Source organism: Cibotium barometz, chromosome 55 (genome assembly GCF_041138505.1).
Source record: "Cibotium barometz isolate CiBa-2024 chromosome 55, ASM4113850v1, whole genome shotgun sequence".
Taxonomy (NCBI): domain Eukaryota; kingdom Viridiplantae; phylum Streptophyta; class Polypodiopsida; order Cyatheales; family Cibotiaceae; genus Cibotium; species Cibotium barometz.
The window spans coordinates 2,251,971-2,273,310 of NC_141100.1; the positions used below are offsets into that span (position 1 = coordinate 2,251,971).

Here is a 21,340-nt window from a genome sequence, read left to right on the forward strand (position 1 = left end):
TGGCATGCCCATCCCATGGGCATAGTGCATTTTTTTGGAGCTCTCAAGATGCACATGGGTTGAACTCATGATACTTGCGGCCATTGTAAAGGCCTATGAACATGGTGTGTTGAATCTAAGATTGTTGGGGGCTGAGTACATGATGGTCAATGGGAGCATACCATCTTACCATCATGGTAAAGCCTGATGGGCATATTGAGTTGTATTCTTAGTAGTTGTAAAGGTTGGTACCTTCTGTTCACAGATTTGTTTAGATAGAATGCCTTTGCAGTAAAGCTGGAACATGTGACTTGTTTTGTCTTTTCAATGCAGGCAATACCTGGCATGCTAATGGCACTTGTGCTTTGTTTTGACAATCGAAAAAGCAAGGACTGCAGTAGTGATTCAAGTACTTCATTCAAAAGCCAGAAATATGTTTGGTATGCTATTTGGGGCTATTCGGCAGGTCTTATTGCTACCCTTGCTGCGGGGGTGCTCACTCATGCTCCACAACCAGCCCTGCTTTACCTGGTATGATATTGCATAATCACGTTTTTTTAGTATTTGAAAGGAACCTGTCTCAATAGCCATTTGATAGGATCTTCTCAGAATCAGTAACTTGCTCTTTTTCTTTTGAAAATGTAATGCCTTAATGTAGACGAAGCCATTTGTAAAGCAGATGGCCAAAGCAGTCAGAAACATAAGTAGCTATTAGAAAAGCAATAACGAAAACGTGATATTTGAACTATTTTTAAGCATGAAACTGAAAATCCAACCGAGGGGCAAATGCTTGTACACAGCTGAAATACACCCCGATGATGACCAACTACAGCAGGGCAGCAGCTGATTTCTCTCTTTGCAAATCAGCAATCCCTCGTGACCCTTTGAACTAGGCACCCAGATGAGAGAGGCCTCCTGGAGTAGGTAGAAAGGGTAAGGTTGGCCATGTAGGGTAAAAGATGCCAAGTGGCTTGGATAGCCCAACCTCCAGCCCATTCTCGATAAAAATGGGTTTATGCGGAGATCCAGGGCAGAGTCACCCCTGGAGATCCAGGGCAGAGCTCACCTACAAAGATCTTGGGCAGAGCCCACTTTTGGAGTGCAGATCTCGTGCAGGGCTTCCAGAGATCTTGCACTTGTATTCATTCCAAGCCAGGTACACATGTGCTCATGGTGTCTGGAGGATATCGGCCATGAAGATGTGTATTCAGATGGTGCACTCTTGTGCCCATATATGATTAATAGCTTATTGATATCAGTGAGTATATGGTAATGCCAATTAGAAGTATGGATTCTTGCTTCTTATGAAGATATGATTCTGCATTGGTCAGTTTTAGCATAACCATTTTACTGTTTATTATGGGCTCTTGGATTTATTTTTTGAAGAAATGGATCTGTCTTGCAGAGATGTGATTTTTGCTTTGGTCATTTTCAACGTGATGAATCCTCTATCCAATGTTTTGTGGATGTTGAGGACTCTTGGATCATGAAGGACTTGATGTGATGGGCTTGGATCTCATGACTATAAAGGAAGTTATGGATTATAGGACTCCACTTACAATTGAGGACACATGTTTTGAAGAGAGGGGTTATCACAATTCACCACTCTTAGGATCAATGGGAAGTATCGGCATTTATCAGTATTTTACCAATTTTTGAGGATTTATGGACTTTTGGAAAAGTTTTGGAAATAGAAGGTTATCAAGCATCGGGTTTTGGGCACCTTGGACATGTGTGTGGGCTATGTAGCGCTCCAAGTGCACATGCACTAATTCCAGGGGCACTTTTGTCTTGCGGGTTTTTCCCCCTTGAAATTTGGTGTGAAAGGATACCTAGAATAGGTTTATTATTATCACTTGTACTTTTCACTTATCATATTATTGTGCAAATATATATGCATGTACTTCTCTCTCTCTCTCAATCAATTTGCTTCCACTCTGTGTGAGAGCTTTCATTGCCCCACAAACCCTAACACTAGGGTCTTGCGAGCCAATATTTGATATCAGATCAAGGGGTTTGCGAGACAGTACAAACACTGAAACAATCTTTAGGACGCAATGGAAGAACCATAAACAACACCAAAGAGAACATAGCACTGAATTGATAGAGACAAACCAAGGTGCGGGTACAATCTTGCACCGGATTTTCCACAAAGCTCAGCAAACACTTCCTCAATGATCAAGGTACCATAAACCAATACAAATTAGCTTGAAAGTAACAGCCTGGTACGGTGCCAAATATAGCTGTGAATTCTGTGGAAGGTTGCATAAGTAGAGCACTTCAGCCATCAGCGTTTCATCCTACAGCATCTAGGAGCATCTACGCATGTGCACTCAACCTCCATCAACAAAAGGCATCAGTTCCCAGCATTCAGCCCATCAGAAGACTTGCGTTTTTTGCAAAGGAGCAGTTTTCAGCATACATATCATCATCATTTTGTTACAACACTGTGGTGAAGGTAACCCGCATTCATTCATTCATTTTCAGCATTCATACATAGCTTAGAACAGTCCCAAACAGCCCATACCTTAGCCTCAGATTTGCAGCCTTCCCTCATTCCATTGGGAAGAGTGCATAGGCTCGAGATCGGTCATTATTGGTGCTTCTACAGCCGTGTACGTGTACAGTTTAGCCCGACTTTTGGTCCTCTGAGATCTTGCGTTTGGCTTATCGTCAGTCCAAAGTCATTCTCTTCAAAGCATAGTTGTCACGGTACGAAAATACGATACCGTACGGTACGATACCGTACGGGAATATTCGGTACGATATGAAATTTTGGGATACGGTACGATAAAATACGGTTTTTATTTTTTACACTTACAAGCTATGGAGCTTCAAGCTTGAATGTGAGGGAAGGTTGGGAGGGGAGGAGTCTACAGTGCTTGAGAAACCAGTACATGGAGATGTGTCTCTCCCGGTTGGATCTCCCGATTGTCTCCAAAAAAGAACCTGGATGGGTAATGCAATACCAAAGGTCTCCCAGTGTAGCGTTTATGACTAAGGGACCGTCCTTGCACAAATACGAGGAGTGCATCTAGGGTGATAAGTTTAGGGACTCCTCTCTAGATCAAAATGGCCATGTCCAAATGTTCTCCCTCGTGCATAACTTGAGAATCTAATGTCTAGCCTACCTATACCAGGGATCCCCAAGTGATGTAGCAAGATTCTCTCATTCTACCAATCAAGTGTACACTACCAGTCTACCTCGCCAGATTTTTTAGGTCTCTCCACAACCCCATATGGAATACTGATTGGACACGAAAGTTCCGAAGTATTGCGAGCATTTGGGATCTTCGTAAAGCAGGGTTTCTATTTTTTTTTAGCATTTGGAATGTTTTTTTCAAGGGAAAAAAATTTTGGGGGGGAAAAAAAAACCTAACTTGTACCGTACGATATCGTACGAATTCGTACGGTATCGTACCGTACGAACAGGTTCGTACGCGTACGAGAAACAACTATGCTTCAAAGTAATAAAGCAAATACTATTCCGGTAATGGGCTCTCTCTCTCTCTCTACCTCTGCGCCCCTTTCTCTTCGCTTCTCTCTCTTCACCCCTTTCTCTTCGCTTCTCTCTCTCTCTCTCTCTCTGCCTGCATTTCGCCCGCATGTACCTCTGCGCCCCTTTCTCTTTGCTTCTCTCTCTTCGTCCGTTTCTCTTGTCTTCTCTCTCTTCGTCCCTTTCTCTTCGCTTCTCTCTCTGCCTGCATTTCGCTCCCTTTTCCCACCCACCCTTGCTCAGGCCCCCAAGGCAGCAACATAACTCTCCCCTACACCTGTAGCTGAGCATCTTGTAGGTCGTATTTTTTGAGTCTCTCCTAAAGGGGAGAGGGTACCCTTGAGGGGGGACTCGTTCCACCAACAGTCCTCTCCTTTATCAGCAGCAACACATGGAAAGTAAGAAGTCTTTTGCCTCAGTCACCGCTTCACGATTACCGCCCATTCCTCCACCCGTGAGCAAGCCGACACCATGGGAAGCCTATCTCATGCAAGAACTGAAGAAACTCCAGGGAGAATTAGCAGCACTGAAACACGAGACTATCAAGAAAGATGAACAAATCAACGAACTGAAAGTGCAAGTGCAAGCCATGAGAAGGACCCATACCTACAACACTACAAACAGAAACGACAAACCATGTTTCAAAGGTAAATTCAGTTAACTCACAAGATTTTGTTAAAGAAGTCATATCAGCGGTCAAAGAAAAGGAACGAATGGAAAGTAACAAAAAGGTAATCAGAGTCGGTGGTCTTCCTCAAGGTTGGGATAGGGCAGACATAGCTCAAGAGCTTCGAGAAGACTACATATTAGATACAGATGTACTTACAGCACAACTGAGCAAAGTAGTCTCCTTCGTGGACTTAGGAGACCCTATCTCTATTATAGTAAAGGGTACACAGGCAAAAGTCTCCTATATGGACAACAATGAGAAAATAGCAGTGATGAAGCAAACAAGGTCTCTCCAAGGGACAAAGGTATGGATAGCTGATGAACTCACCCCGCGACAACTCAAGAACAAATAGGCAGAGCTGAATAAAGTTAAAGAAGCAAGAAAGAATGGCAAATGGGCAATATACAGAGGAGGACAAGCAATCATTAAAGAATTCCGTACCCCACCCCCCTCAAGAGCAAATCCATCCATGGATGAAATATAGCTATTTTTATTTTGAACCTCAATTTCGAACTAGATGCAATAGAACCCATTGTAACTTAAACTCTTAAGAGTCTTAAGAGTTCATTTTGAGTTATTTTTTTTTCAGTTTTATGCCTCTTTGGCATCGATACCCAGAGTGGAATGTAAATGGATGTACCTGATCTGTCCCATAGGTCGGATTCGCCTCCCATGGACGTTAATATAACTTTCTTTCTTTCTTTCTTCTTTCTCTCTCTCTCTCTAAATCTCTTAAAGTTTGAAGTCATAAAAGTCGGTTGCTAAACTTGCGAAACTCAAGATACAGTAGGCGGTGTGAGACTTGTGTGACAGGATTCTTAATTACGAATACTTCCGTTGCATGTTACAATCGTCCTTGCGTCTGGCAGTCCTTAGTCATCATTCACACTCATTTTAAGTTCTCCAAAGAATAATATAAGCAAATACTCTTGCTTGCAGGCGGCCCTTTCAGTGGGTAAATTGAGACTAAATACTGTGTTGACTCTTATAAGAAGGCTTTGTTGCGCGTTACGACGATCAACCTCTTGCATGCTACATTGGTATCAGAGCTCCAGGTTGTGACCCAACTTGGCTACCCTAAAGTGAGAGCATGTTACATGCGGAAGCTCTGAGAGTCTTCTTTCAGCCCTAAACACCATCTAGAACATCATGATGCAAAAATGCAAGCAGAGTAGAGAGTAGAGAGAGAGAGACAGTAGCTGGAAATTCAGTATATCATATGGTATAGAAAGGTACATGAATCCTTGCAGCCATGGGCTGCCTTTTGGAAAAGATAGAAAACCCTAACTCTAGTCCTTTATCTAGACCCACACCCAAGAGGGAGTGAATGATCAAAACGATGAGCATAAGTGCCTCACCATTGTCATCCTTGAAGTATCCGACCTGTTTTAATTTAGCTGACAACCTCTTCATGTATTCCACTGAGCCGACAGGTCTTCTTGTCTACTCCAGTCCATCCCTTGCCATATCTTGCACATCAATGGTCCAAAATTCTGGTTCTATCTGGTTCTTAATCTTTCTTTATCTGGCTGCACTCTACGATTAGTCCTGAGATTAGCATGTACATGTGTGTGCACATGACAGAGCATTCCGTGGATGGTAAAATTGCAGTCGGCAAAAACCACCCAGGTCTCCACAATGTCGGGAGAGACATCGTCACCAAGTTACAAGGAAGATATTGAAGAAGAGTACTACAGGGAAGACACAACTCCTACACAAAGGCTTCCGCCAAGCAATGAAGATTTCATCAGATTGCTCTTGGAGCAAATCAGGTTGCGAAGGTAGCAAATTGAAAAGAAGAGGCAAAAAAAGCCAAAGAAGAAGCAGAAAAGCCCAAAGAGCTCTCAGAATTGGAGAACTTATTTCTTCTCATGGAGCAGCAATGGCACAAAGAATGGCTAACCAAAGAAGCTCGCCATGAAAATGAACGAAGGGCCGAGGAAGCTAAACATAGGGATGAAGAAAATCGAAAGCAAGTAGACTAAGCTACCCGAGAAAGGCTTAATCGTGAGGCTATGGAACTCCAAAATCAGCAGGTGATAGTTGCTATGTAGGCGAATGTTTTGTCTCTTCTCCCTACACTAGCGAACCAAGTCGCAAGTTCCTCCACCACCCCAACACCACCATCATACAAGCTCAACCGAACTTCAGTAAGCATGATGGTAAGTGTGATCATGCTACAGTATTACAATTCATTCATCAATTTGTCGCATATTTTCCTTTGGCTGAGCTTTCAGATCCACAAGATCGAGTCCACCTGGCGGCACCTCACCTTTCAAGCGAAATGGTCACTTGGTAACAACATTAGTCGAGTCTACATGTAGGCCTGTTCCTAGGGGCTCCATAGTATGTATGGGACACCTTTGTGTTCGACCTAAAGAAAAGGTTTCTCCCTCCGCAGTACATGACCAACCTTGAGGATGAGTTCTACAAATTCTTCCAAAACGGGTAACTTGTGCTAACTTACTCTAATAAAGTAATCACGTCAACACAACAGTTAGGTATATCCGAGGAGGATAAATTGAAACAATTCATTAGAGGTCTGGATATGAATAGTAGGTTGATTGTACGTAATTTTTAGCCAATCTTATGATAGGGCTCTCACTCTTGCTCAAAATCTGGAAATGATGTTGAACGGAGGAAACCCCAACAACAATCATCCACAACCCAACGGTCATCATCTCAGGGGGGGGGGAAGGGGCTCAGAATAGCAAAGATAATAAGAAAGAATCCCAGAGCACAGGAGGCAAGAAGGATAACCCCTTCGCGCCTAAGAAAACACCCGAGGAAAAGGCCAAGGAGGGCATCATTGGTGGATATCTCCAACCAGAAGAGCAAACATGGTATAAGGGGAAGAATATATGTTTCTTTTGCCACACCGTGTGTAACATGCGGAAGCTTTGGGGGGATCGGTAACTTCAATGCTCAGAAATCAGCACATGTTTCACAACGAGAATAATGCTAAAAACTGAAAATAGATGTGTAGAAAATAGATAGAGAAAGAGAGGGAGAAGAGGACACAGTATTGGGTCCTGAATACCCTCTGTAGGCCCCCCACCACGAATGGTGTATTTGCTTTTATTAGAATGATGCAAAATTTGAAATGAAAGACTGAACCTGAACCTTCTTGGCTGAGATATATCTCTGCCCTTGACCTTCAATCCTTCACCCTTGCATTAGCTTCTCCCTTGGCTGTCCTGGCCCTTGAGTAGCTGCAGCACCTTGTGAATTATGAGATAGATGGACTGAATTTATGCCTTGGGTATTTATACCCCTTTTTAGACCATCTCTCCACGACTTGATGAAAAGGCATTTATTGCCCCTTAATATGGTCGTTTCACACTGTAACTAAAAGCTGGCCAGGCTGCACACTGAATGGACTGCTGGGCAGTCCTGCGCAGCCTGTGTGGGCTGCCCAGTCAGATTGGCTGGCTGCCCATGGGCTAGCCCATTGTTTGGTCAAGCCTTGAGGCTGGCCAACTGGGCTGCCCAGGCCTGCAACACTGGCTGACAGGCTGGCCAGCCTTAGAGGCTGGCCGCCTTGCTGTCCAGGCCCCCCTGGGGCTGGCCGACAGCACACTGGACTGTTCTTGGGCCTCCTGGCCCTCTCTAGGGTAGAGCCTCAAAGGCCTTCCCATGCACAGACTAAAGCAAACCTAAGGTCTACACCACAGGTCTGGCATTGGTCGCAAACCAAACAACCAGAACAACTGACATCATTCCAGAGGGAGACTTAGATCGCGGATTGGCCCTGCGCACCAGATCTCGGACGCATAGAGTAGAACCTTGGCTGACTCATCTCGGATTGGGCTCACATGGGACCAGTTTTCCACTCCAGGTCCTGCACCTTCTTTAGATATGTCCACGTGGCATCCAAGTGCGGGATGCACGTGACACCATGGGATATGGTAAGAAAGATTGTACCAAGTGGTAGGCTGTGCAATCCGCCAAAGCCTCTGCCTCCACAGTAGCCACCAACTACACCTCCCACATCGGTCACCAATGCAATCCAACTCTTACCCACTTTAAACGCCATACCCAAAGTGGTATTTGACGATAAGCAAGAGGGCAAGGTTGAGGAGCAAAAGAAAGTTCTCATTCGTGCTTATGGCACAGCAAAGGGACAACAATTTATTGTTCTCTTTGAGATAGGTGTTGGGTTTTATGCTGTGTATGCACCTAGAGGAGTGCTAGTGATCATCAGTAGATTACTGGGACACTTTTTACTTCAGTTAGTGGAGGTTTTTTCCCCAGTTTAGCTTAGTTTCACTTATATTCAGTTTATAGGTGTTTTGGTCCACCCGGCACATTTTATGGCCGGACATGTGAACACATCTCTTTAGGTCACTATTATGTGGCTATTGTACTTCACATTTTTTATCAAGCTGAATACACAAAAGTCGTGTTCTCTCTCTGTTGCTCTCCACGCCTGTTTGCAGCATCTCCAAACCCTAACCCTAACACCCTTTTTTTCTTCATTTGGTATCAGAGTAGTCTTGGCCTGCAATTGCCCTGCTTGTACACAGTCGCCATCATTAGGTACATCTGCCCGTACACTGTGCGCCGACTGCAGTAATCGTACAGCTGCCGACCGTACACTGTTCGCCTGCAGCCGCCGTACTTGTTCGCCGCCGTACTTGTTCGTGCATTCCGTACAGCCAGTACTTGTCAACGCCGACTGCACCAGTCAGCGTACGTAGCTGCTCCGTACATCTGTACCTGCACCGTACAGTCAGCGCCGACTGCAGCCTTGTACTGCACTGGTCGACTGTTGACTGTATTCAGTCGACTGCTTCAGCACCGTACTGTACCTGCCTGCCCGTATACTGTACCTGGTCGCCTTGCTCTATACTGTGCAGCTTCTGTACCTGTCAGAGCCGCCTTCAGTACCTGCACAGTACCTGCAAAGTATCTGCCTGCAGTCGCCATCAGTCCTGTGTAGTACAAGTCGACTGTATCTGCATAGTACAGTCGACTGTACCTGCATAGTACAGTCAACTGTACTTGCTCTTTTGGTGGACTGTACCTGCATAAGTACCACAATCTGCTCAGTCAATGTGTGGTAAGCATTAAAAATTCTGTTTTTGGGTAATACTTTTTTCTCTGTGAAAATCTACAGGCACTACAGGCAGACTTTCTAGCAAAGATCTCTACAGGTTTTTTGCACAGTTTTGGGTGCAGTAAATTTGGGCATTTTTGGGGCATTTTGGCATTGTGTACGCCATTTGCTGCTCTACTCAGTCATTGGTGCATTGAGCTGCACATTCAGAGGATTGAGAGTGCAGGCATATTTGGGTGAACTGTATTCAGTGGAGTACAGTTGGTTTCAGGGTTATTGCTGTTGGGTTTTTTGATACACAGGTACAACATTGTGTGTAGGCATAATGGCAAATCAACAGCAGAGTGATGTATTCACGTATTTGTCTAAGGAAGACAAATTGGACGGCACGAACTACTCCTTGTGGAGTTTTATGCTGAAAAATGTGCTTGTGGCAAAAGGTCTTTGGGATTTTGTTAGTGGTGATGAACCACGTCCAGGTCCATTGGCTCCAGAGACTCCTCCCCAAGGGGGTGCTCGTGGACGAGGACAACAGGTACAGGCTCCAGGGCAGCCATTGCCTGTACAAAGAACAAATGCTCAAAAGACATGGGATGCCAGGGATGCACAAGCTTTGTCACTCATTGCATTGTCAGTACAGAGGTCTATTATACCTCATATTCGTTCAACCGGCTCTTCACAGAATGCATGGGTGACTTTGGATCAGATGTATGTTGCTCGTAATGAGGCTAGGATCTCATTTTTGAAAAGAGAGCTGGAAAATCAGAAAATGAATGAAGGAGATGATATGTCTAGCCACTTAAACAAGCTACAGGATTTGAGAGAGCAACTCATCAATGTGGATGAGATTATTCCTGAGACACAGCTTGTGTCCACCATCTTGCACTCTTTGCCAAGATCTTACTTGGCTTTTCATACCTCTTTGAACCTCAGCATGAGGAATGCTGTTGAACCCCTCAAGTATCAGGAACTTGTTGCTCTCTTGCTACAAGAAGAGCAAATGAGGAAGAATATGAATATGAACACAAATGCTGAACAAGCATTTACTACAGGTCAAAAGGGGAAAGGAAAAACTCAGCCAAAGAGTTCAAATCAGAATTCAGGTGATGGTGGTTCTTCACAGGATACCAAGAAAGGTGATGGACAGCCCAAGAAGAAGGGCAAATGTCATTACTGGAAGAAGCCAGGTCACTACATCACTGAATGTAGGAAGAGGATTGCCAAAGAGAAGGCAAAGGAAGCTGGGATGTCTGTTAATGATGCTTCTAAAGCTCCTCCAGAGACTGCTTCTTTTGTTGAGGACAGGGATTACTGTTTTTATACATGCAGCTATGATGCCTCTTGGTCTACACAGGCACTCAGTATGACAGAGCATGCATGTACTTGGTATTTTGATAGTGGTGCCTCAAAGCATATCACATCTCGCAGGGATTTGTTTAGTCATGTTGGCCCTGCCCCTGTTGGCAAAACTGTTCAGTGTGCCAACAATGCTTCATATCCAGTTCGTGGCATTGGGGAGATTCAGCTCACAGCCATTGATGGCTCCATTCTCCGCCTTACAGATGCCTTATATGTACCAGGGATAAAGAAGAATTTGTTGTCCATTTCTTCTTTAGCACATTGTGGTATGCAAGTTCACTTTGATGATGATAAATGCATGGTCAGGGGCAAAGCTAATGCCTTGACCTTAATGCTTACTGGTACATTATGTCATGGACTTTATCAGTTGGATGCATTTCAGCCAGTGGATCAGTCTGCTTATAATGCATTCACTCTTACTCTAGCTATGGTTGATGCGGAGTTATGGCATGCTCGCATGGGGCATGTAAATTTTGGTAGTCTTATGCTTATGCAGCGACATAACATGTTTACAGATCTACCTCTCATGGAGAAGCCTCCAGATCACATTTGTGAAGGATGTATTTTGGGAAAAATGCATAGGTTTTCCTTCCCACGTGATCAGGTTCTAAGAGCAACTGCAAAGTTGCAGCTTATACACAGTGATCTTTGTGGTCCCATGCAGACGAAGTCATTAGGTGGTTGCTTCTATTTTGCAACATTTATTGATGACTTCTCTCGTATATGCTGGGTCTATCCTTTGACACAGAAATCACAGGTATATGATGCATTTTTGGCCTTTGTAGCACTTGCTGAGACAGAGTCAGGATGCAAGGTCAAGACTCTCCGTTCTGACCGAGGGGGGGAATATATGTCACACATGCTGAATTCCTTTCTTGGGAGTAGAGGTATAAAACATCAGTATACTACTCCTTACACTCCACAGCAGAATGGGGTTGCAGAAAGGAAGAATCGGTCACTCAAGGAGATGGCCAGATGTATGCTAAAGGCAAAAAGGCTACCACATATCTTTTGGGTGGAAGCTGTTATGTGTGCTTGTCATATTTTGAATCGATGTCCCACAAAGGCATTGGTTTCCATTACTCCTTTTGAGGCTTGGCATGGCCGCAAGCCTTCTGTATTACATTTTCAAATCTTTGGGTGTCTTGCATATGCACACATACCCAAAGAGTTGAGGAGGAAGCTGGATGATAAAGCCACAAAATGCATTTTTGTTGGGTATAGCCGTGAGAGCAAGGGCTACTGGTTATATGACCCACTATCCAAGAAGATATTCACTAGTCGGGATGTGATTTTTGATGAAAAATCAGAAATATCCATGGCTGGTTATGAGGCAAATCAGGCTGAAAATGATGTGTTTGAAGGTCTACTACCTATGGAGTTTCATTCCACAGTTGGTGATCCAACTCATGAGGGTACAGGACAGCCAGCAAATGATGTAGGTGGTGCAGAAATTCAGCAGCAAAATGAGCCAAAAGCTGAACCAAATATGGAGCAGCAGGCACCACAGGTCAGACACATACCTAGATGGTATTTGAGGACATTACAGGACAGCCATTTAGAGGGTCCTCTTGCTGGTCGTACTCGTAGGGAGACACGGACCAATGAGCATGCACACATCATGGATTTGAATCTGGTTATGGCAGCCAGTTTACAGGATGATGATGAGCCTGATTCATTTGTGGATGCACGAGATAATGTGCATTGGAACAAAGCCATGCAGAAAAGACATGCAGATGCATCCATTGACAGGTACAAAGCCCGTCTAGTTGCAAAGGGCTATGCACAGAAGAAGGGCATTGATTATGAGGAGACATTTGCTCCTACATCCGTATGTCGATACTTAGGTGTGTCATTGCATTGGCTGCACATCGTGGTTGGGTTGTTCACCAGTTGGACATAAAGACTGCATTCCTACATGGGGACCTCGAGGAGGAAGTTTATGTATTTCAGCCCATGGGCTTTGCAGAACATGGTCATGAGGGGAAAGTATGCAGGCTGAAAAAGGCCTTGTATGGTTTGAAACAAGCTCCACGAGCTTGGTATGCAAAAATAGATGCTTTCCTACTCACTCAGGGATTTGTGAACAGTCCATCAGAAGCCACTCTGTATGTAAAGAAAGAAGAGACAGATCTGTTGGTCATCAGTCTTTATGTGGATGATCTCTTGCTCATGGGATCAAATGATGACAAAATTGCAGCTTTTAAAGAGATACTGCAACAGACATTTGACATGTCTGACTTGGGGCTTGTACACTACTATTTGGGCATACAGTTTGTGCAGGATAACAGAGGCATTGGGTTGTTGCAATCACGGTATGTTGTTAAACTTCTGGAGAAGTTTAAATTTCAGGATTGCAAGCCTATTAGTACTCCTATGGAGCCTGGGATGAAACTGTCACTACAAGATGACAGTATTTCCTTTGATGCCACTACATATGCTCAGGCTGTTGGGTGCCTTATTTACTTGTGTAATACAAGGCCAGATATTCAGTATGCAGTCTCTCAGTTGAGCAGATTCATGCACAGCCCGCGGTTGTCACATTGGCAAGCTGTGAAGCGTGTATTCCGTTATTTGCAGGGTATCTTGTCTCTTGGATTGCTTTATCCTGAGGGGGGTGACATGCAGTTATACGCTTACAGTGATTCAGATTGGGCTGGTGATTTTGATACCAGACATTCCACTAGTGGAAATTGTTTCTTTCTTGGCTCTTTATGCATTTCTTGGCTAAGCAAGAAACAGACCACAGAGGCCATTTCGTCTCGTGAGGCAGAGTACAGAGCAGCCTACACTACTACTGTTGAGTGTGTTTGGCTGCGTCGTCTCATGACTGATATGGATATTTCAGTGGAGGAGCCTACACCTATCTATACTGATAGTCAGAATGCCATTGCTGTGGCCAGGAATCCTGTGTTTCATGCTCGCACGAAACACATTGAGATTCACTATCATTTTGTTCGGGAGAGACTCCAGGCAGGAGATATCAGTCTGATCTACTGTCCTATAGATCAGAATGTGGCAGACATCTTCACCAAGGCATTACCACATTCGAAATTCGAAGCATTCCGCAGTGCTTTGAATTTGTTTCCTTTTGGTGGATGATGTACAGTGATCACATATCACTCCAAGGGGGTTTGTTGGGTTTTATGCTGTGTATGCACCCAGAGGAGTGCTAGTGATCATCAGTAGATTACTGGGGCACTTTTTACTTCAGTTAGTGGAGGTTTTTCCCCCCAGTTTAGCTTAGTTTCACTTATATTCAATTTATAGGTGTTTTGGTCCACCCGGCATATTTTATGGCCGGACATGTGAACACATCTCTTTAGGTCACTATTATGTGGCTATTGTACTTCACATTTTTTATCAAGCTGAATACACAAAAGTCGTGTTCTCTCTCTGTTGCTCTCCACGCCTGTTTGCAGCATCTCCAAACCCTAACCCTAACACCCCTTTTGCCTTCAATAGGTAGCTTCGAGGATGCTATTTCTTCTCAGTTGGCTAAAAAGATGAGTTGTACTCTTGTATCCCATCATCTAGACGTTGACGGGTTCACACCTGATCTTCACACACATATCTCATAAGGCTCACCAATTCTCATTCATGGTTCAAAAGTACACTCTTTTGGGATGTGATATGTGTCTCGCCAGTCAGTGGTTTAGGGAGTATGCACCCATTCTTGATTGGAGGCAGAACACTTTCATGATTGTTGATGGTGTTCCTGAGCTTGTCCTAATTCGCGGGGATAGGAGCATTCCAAGTATTCTCCTAATCTCACACATCCAAGCCCAACGAGCTATCAGAAAAAGGAGCCAAGTGTGCATTAATTTATATCCATAGCTAGCAATCTGTTGTTCAGTTAGCAACCCCATTAATGCTAAAGCTGGATGGTCTCCTAGCATAGTTTTAAGACATCATGCTAAAGGATGATCTTCCACCGCAGCTCCCACCTAGCCGTCCTGAGGATCATTGCATTGAGTTGGTTCTTGAGACAGAACCACCCGTCAGTTTCCCTATTGCCTTTCTAAGGCACTGGAGAGTGAATTGGAGCACCAGCTTTCCCAGCTACTCCACGTTGGATTTATCTGGCTGTCATCCTCGCCCTTTGCTGCGCCTATCTTGTTTGTGCAAAAGAAAGACAAGTCCGCACGATTATGCGTGGACTACAAGGCTCTTAAGAAGCTCACAGTGAAGAATAGGTTCCCAATGCCTAGGATTGAGTATATCCTTGAGCGACTCAACGGTGCAAAGTTCTTTTCTAAGGTAGATCTCAAAAGTGGTTATCATCAAGTTTGGTTCTTTATGGCTGATATTCCAAAAATGGCCTTTAGGACGGAACATGGCCATTACGAGTTTGTGGTGATGCCATTCGGTCTCACCAATGCACCTACGACGTTTAACAAGATGATGTCTCGGGTGTTTGTGGAGCTCATAAGAAAGTGCGTTGTTGCATGCACGGAAGCCTTACTGTATTGATCCACGGCCCTAAGCATACTTAAGAACATTGATGCTAATTATCATATGATTAAGACACAAAGGAGAGAGAAGAAGAGAGATTAGTGTTCAAGTTTTCTTTGTCATGTGCGCACACACACATGTACATGCTAATCTCAAGGCTAATCTTGGAGGCAACATAATAAAGACTCACTAGAACCAGATATTTTGGAGTATTGGAGTGCAAGTTTAGGCAAGAGATGGACTGGAGTGGACTTAGGGACTTGTCGATTGCATGGAGAACAAGATATGGCTGTGTGGGCAGCATCAGACAGGTTGGGATCTGCATTATTTATGTTTGTGTCCAAGCGGTTGGCCGGCCAGTAGTCGGCCAGATCTCTAGCTGTCCAAGGCCTATAAAAGGCATGTTTGCCCATTGTTTTATGCATTCAACTCCTTTTTGAGTTGGGTCTAGACATAGGACTAGGGTTAGTGGGGATGTTGTAGTATCTAGTTCATACTATGCATAATGGAGTTGATAGTTATATAGTCTTGTGGGTTGACTACCATGAGTATATAACATGCATGTTCCTAAAAGGTGAATTTGGGCATGTTCTTGGATTCATCTAGGTATATAATTTAGCTGTATTAGCAGACATGCAGATTTCACATTGTGAAGTTTTTGTCCAAGTTGTGGCCAGTTGATATTGTGCTTATTCTTTCTATCTTTAGCGGTGCATTTACCCTATCAACTACTTATTTGCTGTACTAATTCTTTCTATTTGCTACTTCCCTTAGTGCTAGGCTTCATTATGGCTGAGTCTGCTCTACATCTCCGGAGGTTTGACAGAAACTCAGTACGAAGGGCTTTGTGTGAATATATGCTCTTATGTGTGTGTGTGTGTGTGTGTGTGGAGTGTAACACGCGGAAGCTCTGCGAGTCTTCTTTCAGTCCTAAACACTCTTGGAAACCATCTTGATGCAAAACGCAGATATAGAGAGAGAGTAGAGAGAGAGAGAAGTGCTGGAAATTCAGTATATTCTATGGTACAAAAAGGTACCTAAATCTGCAGCCATGGGCTGCCTTACATAAAAGGTGGTAACGCACCAAAAATCTGTCCCCTATGGGACCCCTAATGATCCAAACCCCTCATGAGCAAAGTTTGCCTCTTCTTTAGTGTCCACAGTAGCACAGCCAAACCTTGCTACTTCTTTTTCTTTTCACTCTCAATGCGCTTCCTACATTCCTCAATAAGATGGCCAGGTTTTCTACACTAGTTGCATCTCTTCTTTTTCTTGTTGTCACCCTCTTTAGACGAGGTAGAATCTGAATGGGCATGTGGTTTGCCCTTAGGTTTACCACTAGATGAAGCCCCAGATTTACCTTTGTTTCGATCAAAGGCACCAAATGCCTGATCAGCAAAAAGCATAGTGGTCCTATTAGAACGAGACTGCTCCTCTTGCAATAAGAGAGTCACCAACTCATCAAAGGTATACAAGTTTGGATTACCCTTCATGAGTAGACGAAGAGTAGTAGCAAAACCCTGATAGGATTTGGGCAAACCCTGAAGCACTGTAGATACAAGTGAACCATTTGGAATGACCTCATCAATATTGATGAGCTGCTCTCGCAAATCCTTGATGCGGGTAAGAAACTTGTCCATTGAATCACCCGCATCCATATGCTGAGACTCAATCTTCTTGCGAAGATAGGCAACACGGGCCTCATTACGAACCTGATACAAAGAAGCAAGTACATCCCATGCACCCTTAGAAGAAGTGAATGAACGAATGTGCGGTATAACCTGCCTTCTGCAGCATGAAAGGGCAATCAAAGCATGTGCCTGAGTATCCTTGGCATCCCATCTGAGCTGTTCTGGAGTGGGTGGCAAAGGTGCAGAAGATGTAGCACCACCTGAAGATACATCATCACCTGCATCGATGGTTCTTGAAGTACTTGCTGCTCGCGCAAGAGCAATGGGCTTGACATCAGCCCCTGATACATAAACCCACAAATTCTTTGCAACAAGTACATGTTTCATCATGTATGCCCACATAGGATAGTTGGAGCCATCCAACTTATCCTCAACGGAAAGCATACCAAATAAATCACCAATTTTCCCAGACATGGCGGTCACAAGTGTGTTCAAACAAGTAGTAATGCTGCAATAATGCTGTAACTCCCAAAAAATTTGGGGGAAATGCTCCAATGTCAACTAAATCTGCCTGTAACACTGAGAATGCTTGCAAATGCTGTAAAGAACCTGCAAATTGTGTCAATTTTTGCAAAATCCCCAAATTTCAGTGCAATTACGCACCGAAGCAGGCAAAATCAGTGCCAATGTATGTCAATTTTGCAGCTCAAGGATGAAAAGTCCCAAAATTAATGCACCCAATTTGCTAATAGTTGTTAGCAATTTCTGAAATTTTAAAAGAAATTAACAAAATAGCAAACTGGTTACTGTTTACTGTTGGCACTGAGTTCGAGGAGAGGGGAGGCGCACAACACAGGTCAAGGCAGCATCAGATCTGGGCGTTGTACAATGTAGGGCGTTAGATCTGGACGGCGTATGGCGCAGGTACAACTGGTCTAGAGCCGTATAGGCCGTGTAGGACCGTACAAGTGGCGCAGGCGACGGATCTGGCGTCGGCGTTGGAAGCGACGGTGGCGCACGCAGAGGGCGGCTCAGATCAAAGCGGCGGCGGCGAATTTGTAGGCGTAGGATTTGAGGGGCCGTGGCAGCGAACAGGGGCGGCGGATCTGGAGGCGCAGGATAGGGCGGCGGCAGATCTGGAGGCGCAGGACATTGCTGAGGGCGGCGGCTGGCGGCTGGCGGCAAAACCCTAACCCTAAAGAGCAAAGCCCTTTTTCAGCAAAACCCTAACCCTAACCTGCAAACCCTAATGCAGCAAAACCCTAACCCTAACTTGCTCTGATACCAATGTTGGGTATGAGGGAAGAAGCCTGCACACAGACACACACACACACACCAAATGCAAGAGAGTAGAATCTATGAAGCTCAAGAGTGCTGGGAAAGATGTACTCAATAATAAAATGAAAGTACAATGTGAGTACATAAAGTAGCCTAGGGCAAGGTTCCCAACACACATAAGTGTGTTCACACGAGGAAAAAACCTGTGTCCAGTCATAGGGAAAAAGTGCCCATGAGTAAGCTGTGTTCACACCTGAATTAGCCGGGAGTGGTCATGACCAACAGTTTCCACTTGGTTTTAGACTTTTGCTGCAGGCTCTGAAGGAACAAGCAACAATTGTTTGTCACTTTCACGTGACGGTGTGGCCTTATTGTGCAGGATGATTTTTTTTTCATCACCCAGATGCACTTGAGGGCCATTACTTTTTGTCATATGGGGCGTCTTTGCTCATAAGATGCCTTACTGTGCCATTCAGTGCAATCGAGGACGCTTGCTATTTTTCAAGAGGGGGGTATGTCACGACCCTGTGTTTTTCTCTGGACAGTATGCAGGTGTGCACGGGGACATGGTGGACAGTGTGCACTGTGAATGGCATCGGTTTGGAAGTCAAAAAGGACTCAAGGTTTTATAAAGGTCCTTTTTTCACAACCCCATGTGGGGGGAGGGGACAAAAGATTTTAAAAGCCTTTAAAAACTTGATAATACCCTTTATGATTTTTTTTATTTTTATTTTTTTGGGTAGAAACTTTGATTTAAATTAGAAGAAAAGAAAAGTTACAGCTACAGCAGAGATAAAGGCTCTGCGAGGGGCACAACTGCTTACATAGTCCTGCATAAAAACATCTGAGGGCTTTCTAACAAAATAACAAGATTCTTGTACTATGAGGAAAGGATTCCATCAATCATTGACAGTCGATCTCTTGAGTCGATCTTCATGAGTAGATCTTCATGAGCCTAGACTTCCAAGTCTGCCATCTTCCAAGCTTGACTTCTTGGAAAGTCTTTTGAAAATCTTCCACTGCATCCTTCATCTCCCCCATAACCTGCACAGCAACTTTAGAAATGTGAGCTTTTAAAGCCCAGATATGGTTCCTCCCTCCATTAGAGAAGACATAATCATTTCTTTCTTTCCAGATTTCATGGAGGAACAGACATCTGATCATATGCCACAATGGGGGATCAAGGTGCATACATTCACCCAAAAGAACCTCTTTAAGAGAAAATGGGTTGGGGTGAATACTCTTAAAACAGGTATACAGAAGGTTTAGAAACTTAGCATTGTACCTGCAATGAAAAAACATGTGAGGAATGTCTTCAATGTCAGCATTACACCGGGGGCACAAACCATTACCTTTACCAATCTTGGCAGCACGAGCACCTGTCCAGATCCCCTTATGGAGGATGAGCCAGAGAAAGCAAGAATGCTTAACAGAAGGGGAGAAGGCCCAAATAGACTTAAACCTGTAGCTCCATTGGCTAGTACTCCACTTAAGGTTCCACTTATCATTGAGCAAGAGGATAAGTTTAGAGTTATCTCTGCACAGGTTCGGGACAGGCAGGAGAGGGCTACTGTTGTTCCAGCAGACCAATTGGGTAATAGGCTGAGGAGGGATAGGGATCAACAAAGGGAAGATGGAAGATATAAGTGTTAACCTTTCCATTAAAAGATTAAGACAAGCAGGAGAGACAGTAGCAATGCTAAGGATGTCATACTGGTCAGCCCAGTGATTAGAAACCCAGAGGTCCTTCCAACTACAAAAGCCAAGTTTGTACAACTTGTGACCTCTGCGTAGCTGAGAATCAGAGATAGGCTGCACAAATTTACTGAACCATATAGAATCATAGGGCAGGTAGAGGAACTCTTTCTTATCCTTTAAGCTCACCAAACTCTTATACTTAAACCAAGCATTCCAATACTGGTTAGCAAGAGTAGTACCCTTAGCCTTAAATGGAGCATTGGACATAAATATCTCATTGGGGGAAAATTTGTCCCAGGCCTTAAGATTCCTATGATGAAACCGCCCACAGTTTCTATGAATGAAAAAAGTCCAGAAGTCTCTGGTGGAGACACTTCTAACTATCCATTTGTAAGCCAGTTTATCAGCCATGGTTCTGATGTCCAGAAGCCCAAGACCTCCTTGATCTTTAGGCAGGGTACACTGCTCTAATGCCACCTTATGGATTTTATTATTGGTGGCACTATTACCCCAAAGAAAGTCAGCAGTGAGCCTGTCAAGCTCTCTAAGGTGTGTCTCAGGAGGCCTCCAACAAGCAAGGAAGTATATGACAGCAGGAAGGATATAGTGGTTCAAAACAAAGAGTCTAGAGGCTAGGGTAGAGTTATAATCATTCCAATGCTTGAACTTGGCTTTGACTTTTTCCATAACCCAGGACCATCTACTCTTGATGGAGCAGCATAGGAATCCCTAGTAACCTGAAAATGGTCCCAGAGAGGACTTGGGTACAACCAGCATTAGAGATAGAGTCAGGAATGTTACCTTTAGAGGCCCATACTCCAGTCTTGGAGTGATTAATAATAGAACCACTGGCTTCACAGAAGATGTCAAGGCAGTTCCATTAACACTTAAGTCATCATTGGCAATAAAGGAATGTCAGACAAGGATTGTAGAACAAAGTCTCATTCAACTCTATCATATGCTTTATCAAAATCAATTTTGAAGAAAAGAAAATCAAGCCCAATGTCTTGGGCAAACTCACACCCTTCCCAAATGTTGATAATGGCATCAAGGATATATCTGCCCTTAATAAAAGCCTTTTTGCTCCTGTAGAATGATATCATCCATTAAAGGGCTGAGCCTCCTAGCAAGGGTAAGGGCAAAAACCTTATAGGTAAGAGGTAAGACAGGTAATGGGTCTCCAGTTGTCAAGCAAGTCCTTTCTCCCCCTTTTATGAATGAGCTTAATGACCCCAGTTAACAGAGATAGGGAGGGCACCATAGCTGAGAGTCTCAAACCAAACTTTCAAAAGATAGGGAGCAATCCATTCCTTATACGCCTGAAAGAATTCATTGGGCAAACCATCCATCCCAGGAGTTTTACCTTTAGCCATGTGCTCTATACTTTCTTTCACCTCATCTTCGGTCAGAGGGGCCTCAAGCTGAGACTTCATGAAAGGGGTGAGTCTTTTTCCTGCACATAGCTATATTAGCTCTAGCATTAGTGGTCCCCTCTGACCTGATGGGCATCTCAGAAAAAATTTTAGCATAAAAATTAGCAACAAAGTTAAGGTTATCCTCATGGGAGTGGAGAATTTGCCCACTTGAATCCTGCAAGGGAGGCACAAGATCTTGAATTTTCTTTTTTTAAAGCAGATTAAACATATGTTTATTGGGTTTATCAAATTTCCCTGCCCAGACCTGTCTAGTAAAAACAAGCGCTCTTTCAGCCTCTT

General features: G+C 44.0%; 1 protein-coding gene across 2 annotated transcripts in view; it reads left to right on the plus strand.

Annotated features, from left to right (window-relative positions):
* The window catches only part of LOC147607248 (signal peptide peptidase-like 1), a 36,948-nt gene that overhangs the window by 1,380 nt on the left and 14,228 nt on the right, over positions 1 to 21,340 (plus strand). For both annotated transcript variants that reach the window (XM_086790473.1, XM_086790472.1), the window contains exon 2: positions 313 to 510. In XM_086790473.1, the coding sequence (XP_086646599.1) occupies positions 313 to 510 (198 nt within the window). The remainder of the gene's footprint in view (positions 1 to 312; positions 511 to 21,340) is intronic.